This window comes from Ostrea edulis, chromosome 7, assembly GCF_947568905.1.
Source record: "Ostrea edulis chromosome 7, xbOstEdul1.1, whole genome shotgun sequence".
NCBI lineage: Eukaryota > Metazoa > Mollusca > Bivalvia > Ostreida > Ostreidae > Ostrea > Ostrea edulis.
Genome location: NC_079170.1, coordinates 71,715,582 through 71,725,460, shown reverse-complemented (window position 1 = coordinate 71,725,460; position 9,879 = coordinate 71,715,582). Strand labels below are relative to the sequence as shown.

Below are 9,879 nucleotides of genomic sequence, written 5' to 3'. Positions count from 1 at the left end.
AAATGTGTGATAGCTTTGTGTGATACAGATTACGATATTGAATGGGGGAATACCCTCAAATGTGTCTGTACATTTCTCATGAACTATTTTGTACTCAAGTAATACTACAATTAATCAGCTGCGCCTCCACTTCAGCAACTCTTAAGCTAGTCTCTTAAAATCTAAAGACGGTGAACTGATCAACGAAGTTACATGATATCCCAACACATATGTAAATATATAGCTAAGAGAACGCTATCAATGTAATGTATGTTTTGAACGCATTTCAAAGCTCCGAGAAGCCTAAACATAGCTACGAAAACATTATATTCAGATTTGAACTTGAATGTTTGTTTACCGAATTCTAGCAAGCTAACTACTTTATTATATTTTCATGTCCCCATGCCGGGGTTTAGAATATCTACTAGGGTATCCTGAAACAAAACAAAAGTAGTTTTGAATGAGTTTATGTGCTATCATGTTCAGGCAATTAAAACATTCACTACGGGGTTATTCAATACACATTAATTTGTAATGAACATATTTATAATGAACATACACTTAACGTTCTCTGCACGATTAAGATATCCATGGGGAGTGTATATATTTGCGATTGTGTCAGTTTTTATATTAGATATTCAACTTTCCATAAATCTTGGCATTCAATTTCACATTGATTACTCTTTATCTGAATAAAACAAAATACCTTGAAAAAAATAGCAATTATTTATAATGATAGCAATTTTAATTTTTAATCACCTCATCTCGATCTCTTATTAAATGGTTTTTACCTGACTTAATATTTAGAAATGGACTTCGATATCATAGCCCTCATATACGCTCGTGACAACTTATTGGCAGAGAGTTCACTTCGTATCTGAGAGGTCGCGAGTTAGAACCCCACTCGCGTCAAACCTAAGACGTAAACATAGGTAGTGATTGCTCCATCGTCAAACGCTCGGCAAGAAGTTAGAATCACGGGTCTTTCTGATATGGCTATGAAAAAACGGAGATCGCGTGTCGCTTCATGCGTTGTTTGCACCCTAACGAACCATCACTTCTACGCCCTGAGAGGTAAGCATAGGTCTACATTTGTGGTATTTTACCTGGATGTAAAGATGTTCACAATTATATATTAATACAGGAAGTTTTGAAACTTAATATAAATGATATAGAATACAAATGTATTCCTAACAAAATAACCACAGTTTACTGAAATGAAAATTCAAACTTTGATATAGATATGCTATTGATCTCGATGTTGGATTTGATTATTGCACATACATCTGCATAACAACTGTTGTTGTAAACATTCTATGTCTAGGTCTATTGTTCCCAATAAAAAGACAGGTAACTATGTACGATCTTAGTGAAAAAATGAACGGGCATATACATTATTACACGATTCCTATATTTATACAAAGCGACCTTTACAATCTTGTAGATACTGTCTACAGTCTTATAGGGATAAAACATTAGTCTTGTAGAAATAGTTCATTACAAACTTGCAGAAATAGGTCATTACAATCTTGTAGGAATAGGTCATTAGAGTCTTGTAGGAATAGGTCATTACAGTCTTGTAGAAATAGGTCATTACAAACTTGCAAAAATAGGTCATTACAATCTTGCAGAAATAGGTCATTACAGTTTTATAGAAATAGATCATTACAGGATGGCAGAAATAGGTCATTACAGTATGGTAGAAATAGAACATTACAGTCTTGTAAAAATAGGTCATTACAATCTTGTAGAAATAGTTCATTACAATCTTGTAGAAATAGATCATTACGATATAGAAGAATTAGGTCATTACAGTCATGTAGAAATATATCATTACAACCTTGTAGAAATAAATAACGTCACCATATGAGAGGGTCACGTATATAGTATACACCAGAGGTGGGATAAGGTGCCTAGGAGGAGTAAGCATCCCCTGTCGACCGGTCACACCCGCCGTGAGCCATGAGCCCTATATATAATTTTGCGTATCATTGTAAAATAAGAGATAATAACGAGGGGCCACGCTAGTTTCTATAGTATATTTAACCTAGTGGAGCACACAAACATTTCATAATTGTTCATCCAATTACTAAATTTAAAGATTTTAATCATTTTTGTTGAAATTGGTTAAAGAACAGCAAGGAATTCCTATATTTATAAAGTTACAAACACTTTACACTTGAATTATCATATGTACAACTATTGTGGTTTAAACAAAAACAATTACAATTAAAAAGCATATGTTTGGGAATAAAATCCAGTTTGTTTGAAAGGCTATTGTTTTGGGCTGGAAATAACTCAAATCATAAACCTAGTCATAACACACAGGGGCCCGTAGAATGGCAATGATAAACACCAGTAGGTCTAATACAAATCTTTATTTTGTGTTGACAATTTATTAGATTTTCAGTTTGATTTCGCTTTAGTCATATTGTTTCTTTCATAGAGCTACAAACAACCAATTAACAATTTAGTGGTATCTGACAGAAAGTTGATCTGACCTTGGAAGGTCGACACTTCTTAGTAATGGACTAGTTTGGATAATCACATATTATGAGATTGATCACTGTTCGTTATCTTCACCTTGCATATTGTAGATTCCCAAATATACACAAGAAATATATCATCGTGTAATTTTGCGTATCACTGTATAATAAAAGACAATAATGAGCAAAAAGAAAAGAGTATTTGAAATTTTATTTTCATTCAACATACACTAGTGTGTATAAAATAAGTACACTCATTGTTATACACTTGTAAATATATCCAGGGGAAAATATCGTAACTCTCGTTTTTTTTTTAACTTACGTATGAAAGATGACGAACAGTGATCAATCTCATAACACTTATAAGCAATACAAAATAGAGAGTTGGGCAAACACGAACCCCTGGATATACCAGAGATGGGGTCAGGTGCCTAGGAAGGGTATAAACATCCTCTGTTGATTGGTCATACTCGCCGCGAGATATATGTCTTGGATAGGTAAACAGAGTTATCTGTAGTCAAAATCAGTGTACCAAGAACGGCCTAACCTGCTATCAATCGAAACACATCAGACAGCATTTGACCCAATGATAAGTTGTATTGGTAAACTTGATCGTTATAACGGCCATACAATTTGAGAAATGCTGACTTTTAACGAGACTGTTTAAACCCCTGTAACATCAACCTACCAGCCTCGATTTAAAAACAGATACCTACTAAATTGTTCTGCTAGACATTCAGTTGTTTATCACCTCGATACAGGTGAAACATGCACTCAAATCATTTGCAGTTTGGACTTTATATGTCGACATTGATATGATAAATTCAAAAAGCGATCCGGATCGGTACAATACCCTCTCATATTTATCAACTTCCATAATCTCCACTCAAATTTTTGGCATTTTTCATATTCACTGTCAAATCTTATCTGAACGAGGCAAAAATCCTACCTTCTGTATCAAAATCCTAAATCTGCAACTACTTACCTTCAGGAATATGCCTTGATCGAAATAAAATATCGTCATTTTTCACCTGTGCCCAGTCGATATGTACACAAGTTGGTTTTCTTTACTCTAAATGACTATATACATCAGTGACGATTTGAAGGTTACAGTGTAATATAAAGATTACGTTAGTGCACACAATATATAAAAACATGAGACATATTATGAAAGGAAACTGAAAAAATCATTTGACAAACAAATTTACACATAAACAGCTTGAACACTCGATAATGGTAGTACATAGAAAAAAACTATTATGACATTTCCCCACGTTACTGCTATAGACCTGTACATGTACGTCTTGACATACTTTTATATAGTGAAGTCGTATGGTGTGATGTATAATGAGAAAAAATTGTGATTTTTGTTTTAAGTTTACTCGATAAACTTTAATACCGCTGCGTTGTCACTCTTGGCGCGATGTCTGTGTCAGTTCATCTCATGTTAGAATTGGCAGCTTCCTTTGGCAAGCTCGGCAACCAATCATGTCCCAAATAAACTGAATAGGGTTGAAATCTGGACTTCAAGCAGGCCATAGTAATGTCGAAACTGATTTTCTACTCATAGCAAGTGCGATGCAAGGTGACGATAACGAACAGTGATCAATCTCATAACTCCTATAAGCAATACAAAATAGATAGTTGGGCAAACACGGACCCCTGGACACACCAGAGGTGGGATCAGGTGCCTAGGAGGAGTAAGCATCCCCTGTTGACCGGTCACACCCGTCGTGAGACCTATATCCTGATCAGGTAAACGGAGTTTAAGCGATGTCAAAACAAGTTGTTGTCAGTTTGCCGTTTACATCTATGCTCAATGAAAGATCTAAGTATAAAGCAAATTTGGGGTATTATATTTCGAATTCTATATTTCGAATTCATTGAGATATATCGAGTCAACATATAAATAGAAATGATTTTTGGTAATAAATAAAACGTGCTGGTAGATATACCTAAATGTCGAGTTGAAGGTCACATCAAGATATTCTTTCTTCTCACGTAGACTCTGTCTCGTAAGAAAATAAAAACAGGTCAGCTAATTATAAAAAGTCGTGACGCTTAACCTAAGGGTTCTGATGGAAGTGTGAGCCCGGACTTTAACAAATACAGTACAATTTGTGCACGGCTCTAACGTCGATAAAAATCAATTACGTCCAACTAAAGGACATAATTTGACGTTTAAGGTATTCCATGTATAATGAAAGGATAATGAACAATTTTGAAGGATTTAGATCAACATAAAAGTTTATTATTAAATAATGATGAAAGTGAAGCAGATGAAATTCACATGACTGGTAAATGATTAGAAGCTGACCTTTTTGCACGTAAGACTTTTTGGAAGAGTTGTCTGCCCTTTGTAAAAATAAGAAAAATCTAATTTTCTAAAAATGTGTATGGTTAATGATTAATTTTATTTCATATTTTCATAAAATGAAAGTGTATGTAACTTTCTACCAAGAGATAATTCTGAAAATATAATTTGTTTTTAAAATATTGTAATAAAACATGCTTTTCCCATATACTTCAATGTTAAATTCTAGATGCAATAAATCAGACAGTAAACAAAATTTTGAAAATTCCTATGGTGGATTATTTTCATTTGATGGACCCTTCAAAATGATACCATGATTACAAATATTCAACCATCCATTTATTAGATATGAAATATGGTCATTATACATTGGATACCTTAAAGTGTCTTCTTGATTCAAACCCCTTCAGTTCATCTACGATTGAAAATCTACCTCAACCTCATCCGTTGTCATCGGGACGCATTCAATAATGAATAAATGATACACCTAATCTGGAAAATCGTAGTTCTTTTTTTTTCAAACATGGAAACACAAAGAAAGGAAACCACTAATAACATCCTGTCGTTTGATGTTTCCATTTATATATTTATGAAATGCAGTTACATCGATCTGAAAAACATACATATACCGCACCCAGAAAGACTTACAGTATTCACCAAACTCCTGCAGGTATTGTACAACCAAACTGCTTTCTGAAATATTTTACAAACTAGCACAGCGACTTCTAAATGGCATGAAAACAGACGATGATACTTCTGATGCTTTTCATTACCTACTGCGACGCTCGTTTACAAGACAGCTACTCAAAGTTACAATATGGATACAGACTGGATAGAAAGATGATAAGCTCTTTCATTGACTTCAGTATTTTAGACTGTGCTGAGGAGTGTTTGAGAACAAAACGATGTAAATCCATGAGTTATTACAAAGGAGCGAATTTCTGTGAAATAAACTATGAGAACAAATCTTCAGCCAATGACAGGTTTTTGGAAAGCCCGGGGTGGACCTACAGTGAAAAGGAGAATTGGGATATTGTGAGTATGATATGTTATTTGTTGACCAGGTTCGAGGGCAACTTCTGTTTTATCAGCTGGCCAAAAGTCATTATTTCTCTTTGCTCTATTAATTTCGACAATGGTTTAAATTTGAAGAAACTGATGGATTGAAAGAATTCAACCATTAACTTTAATTCATACATTCTCAAACATGGAAACTATTAATTTTCATCTGCAAAAATCTTGCACAACATAGGCTTTAGTAAGAGTGATCACTACATTATATGTCGGTTCAGCGGTATAGTGGAATAGATAGACATAGCGAGTCTAAATCGGTTTATTTACATCCGAAATACTCAATTAGCGTTTGAATATGAAGTCACAGATATGTCATGACGGATTCTCGGTTGGTAAGCGTTGTGCACAGGCGTAAAACATATATTTACTAGGTTAAGTGTTTTTTAAAAGTATGCCGAAAACATTGACGGTTTGATATAAATTTATTTGCACTTTTTATTTACGATAATCGTTGTTTAACGTGTATTATATTCGATTGATAAAATTTAAGACATGTATCATGATTATTTATAAAATATGATATGTGGGGACATGAGTGACAGCGTATTTTAAGTATCATTTATGTAATTTTATTAAGAAATGAAATATTTCCACCGGTCTTTTTATGTTACCGGTCTTCAGTCGGGTTTATCTCTATCTATGGTTGTATGTAATAATTACAGTGGGGATCTACACCATATGTTACCATATAACAAGGGGTAATAATAATTTTATTACGGGGGCGGTATGGTATAAACTGCCAGTATTAGTTTTATAAAATTACATGTTACATTACATTATTAAATTTATGTGGGTCGAAATGCAGAAATGTTCTGAAAGATAAATAACAGAAATACTTTCAGGGATGATATATGAGTGAAAATCCATGTTACATATTGTGTCTATGTGATTGTTCGTCATGTCCGGTCTCCACAGGAAGTAGTTGGAAAATTGATGACAGTGTGATCATACATATACGCGTAATTGAATTTAGTGATTCGGTCCTTGCATTCATAAGCAAATATCATTAGATACTCTCTAATGCATCTTATTAAAGGATTAAAAAGTCAATGTAAATATAATCCACTACACGTCCTCTGTGGTCCCTTGTAAAAAGAATGTTGAGGGTAAACAACGATGGTATTGATGCATAGAGAAGTTGGTGGAGATATGCACTGTTAATGTTAAAGCATTTGTATCAAGAGTACATATTAGACTTTTCACGTTTTGTTATTGATTTGGTTTTTACAATGCAATGTACTAGAGGTCTATATTCATTACTAATGTATTCAATCGATATTTCCGCGTTAAGTCGAAGTTTGTTAAATTTTTATTTCTGTTTCCTTCCTGTTGCAGGATATTGTGTCTTCTTGTTCGGCATCAAATTGTTCCATCAATGAAAAATGCAAACCCTTACCAATGGGTAAATTTGAATGTGTTTTATCAGGTAATAAATTATGCTTTCTTTTAATTATGCTTCAAGAAGCAGTGTTTTTCCACTGTGAGCATGTGTACCCCTAAATGCCAATCTCCAAGAACATACAAAATAAAGTGAAATATTTAAAAGACGCAATGGAATATTATTGTTAACCACGAAACATAGACCCACCCAAAACACACATATTTTACATAATTTTCATTATCATCAGATTGTGGCATTCCATCCCAGTGGGGAGTGAATCTGAGCAGTGTCGGTAGATGGGAAGGAATTGGGATTGAAAGATTCATGAAGCTGGACTGTTACCAAAACTGCAGTCAGTCTGGTTCACGGTTGTTTGTTTGCGCACCAAACGGGCAGTGGAAAACAAACCTGAAATGTGGTATTTTTTTTATATAAACAAGGACCTTTATTACATCACTTAATAGGATTTGATAACAATGAAGAGCCGGTATGATAAACTGAGATGTTATTTGTTCATTTCTTTTTTCATAATGTTTGACGACAGACAGACACTACCAAACGTTCGATTTTAGGTTTGACACGACTTAGGTGAATGGCGGGTGTGACCGGTTGGCAGCGAATTCTTACTCCCTACGAACCTGATCCCACCTTTGGTATATCCAGGAGTCCGTGTTTGCCCAACACTTAAAGTATTCATTATAGTAGTTATGAGATTGATCAGGGTTCATTATCTTCACCTTTTCATAAGGTAAGCTGCTCTAAGGCGTTTCAACCAATGCACAGAAACGTTTTTGAAACTACAATACTCTGGATATTGCATTGATGTATGTTGTTCGAAGTTTTATAGTGTATAAAAGTAAAACGTTACTTAAAGGGACATGGACACGATTTGAGCTGAACATTTTCAAATTCTGGTACATGAGAGATACAAGGCTCACAATTTTTGTTATATAAACAAGGCTCGTGCCATGTTTTTGTTTACATAGGTTAAATATACTAGTATAAGTTTCGTTTAAAGCAGACTTTTTCAATTCACAAGTTTTTTTTTGAACACAATCAGATGGGTTCTACTGTTTGGCACATTTCATTGTTTTAAACATGACATTTGCTATTAAGCAATGCCTATGTAAACAAAAAAATGATACAAGGCTTATTTACATTACTACGAATTGTGAGTGCTGTAACTCACTTGTAACTAAACATTTGATATTCAAATTTTGGTTGACCAATAGAAATACTTTAGTTAAGCATTGTAAACAATAAAAATGGAAAAATAACAGTTGATCATTTTCAGCTCAAATCATGTTCATGTCCGTTTAATAGAACACTTCCCTAAGAAAACAAATATTCAAATATGGGATACTTTCATCTTTTCCCATTCTATATGGAAAATGATTCATATACAATGCAGATATAAAACACATGGCAGATGTAAACGACAATAAAGTACAAGAAGACACACATGAAGATAACGAACAGTGATCAATCTCATAACTTCTACAAGCAATACAAAATAGATAGTTGGGCAAACACGGACCCCTGGACACACCAGAGATGGGATCAGGTGCCTTGGAGGAGTAATCATACCCTCCATGAGCCCTATATTCTGATCAGGTAAACGGAGTTATCCGTAGTCAAAAACAGTGTGCCAAGAACGGTCTAACAATCTGTCTTTTCTTGCAGCTACCGATCACTGTGTCTCCTCTCCCTGTCAAAATGGGGGATACTGTACATCCAATGCCACAGCGTTCTCATGTAAGTGTGCAGATGGCTTCATCGGAAACACGTGTGAAGGTGTGTGTTCTAATTAAGTGTGCTAGCATTATTGCTATATCCGTAGGCGTACCACATGTCTTCAAAGCATAAATCTGTTACTGCAATTTTGTGCTCAAAAACAAACTTGATAATAATTCCAAATCTGGTGATTGTACTTCTACTCCAGCTTTACTTTCAAAAGATGAAATTCTTCAAAACCATGCTTCATTTTTAAAGAAATTTAGTATCCAAGTCAAAGGGAGTGAATGCATATGAATTACCGTACCTAATTGAATTCCTAAACGTCACAAATTATCATGTATTTTTTCCATACGAAAATATTAAGTGCTCTGAAGGAGCATTTTCAAACGTATCTTTTATCACAAAATTGTACATAAAATATACCAAAATAGGAGTAAATCAAATATGGATTCTGAAAACATTCTGAAGAAGGTTTGAAAATTTGAAACGACAAAACGTTTCTTAAATGAAAAATATTTTTCAACACTTTACACGATCATTCCTCACGATAGAATAAAAACTAGACCTTTTCGAAATAATCCAAATTTACTTCTTCAATAAAAAATGGAAAATGGAAAAATTGATATCCAGTGATCGGTCATTTGAAGAAAACAATCACTTTATTAAACACCATTTTGATTCAACGCACAAGTACTCTTGAGTTGATATTGATGCTGGAGTTCCTCAGTGACAATGTATCCGTAGTCTTTGGAGATAGGTCTACCAACAATCTGAAATTCACATCGGCACGAATTGTCAATCAGTAGTCTTGCTATTCCATTCACCCCCTTCCTCCAATTGGAATACTTTCTAAGATGCCCTCAAGTTGACTGATCACAAAACTATAAAAACAATTTCGAGAATTTTAT

The 9,879-nt window shown here is 34.1% G+C and overlaps 1 protein-coding gene across 1 annotated transcript; it reads left to right on the top strand.

Annotated features, from left to right (window-relative positions):
- Nucleotides 1-5,526: 5,526 nt before the first annotated feature.
- On the top strand, nt 5,527-9,100 carry LOC125656312 (protein jagged-1-like). The gene is made up of 5 exons (XM_048886926.2): nt 5,527-5,814; nt 7,189-7,279; nt 7,482-7,658; nt 8,918-9,028; nt 9,075-9,100. Exons 1-5 carry the CDS (start codon nt 5,527-5,529, stop codon nt 9,098-9,100), a joined length of 693 nt encoding a protein of 230 aa, XP_048742883.2.
- Nucleotides 9,101-9,879: the final 779 nt, after the last annotated feature.

Bases quoted from the DNA above. Each gene is read 5' to 3' on its own strand.
- LOC125656312 (XM_048886926.2), top strand. From the start codon at position 5,527: ATGATACTTCTGATGCTTTTCATTACCTACTGCGACGCTCGTTTACAA. The intron at 5,815-7,188 runs GTGAGTATGATA...TTCCTGTTGCAG, and splicing joins AAAAGGAGAATTGGGATATT to GATATTGTGTCTTCTTGTTC. The intron at 9,029-9,074 runs GTGTGTGTTCTA...CTATATCCGTAG, and splicing joins CATCGGAAACACGTGTGAAG to GCGTACCACATGTCTTCAAA.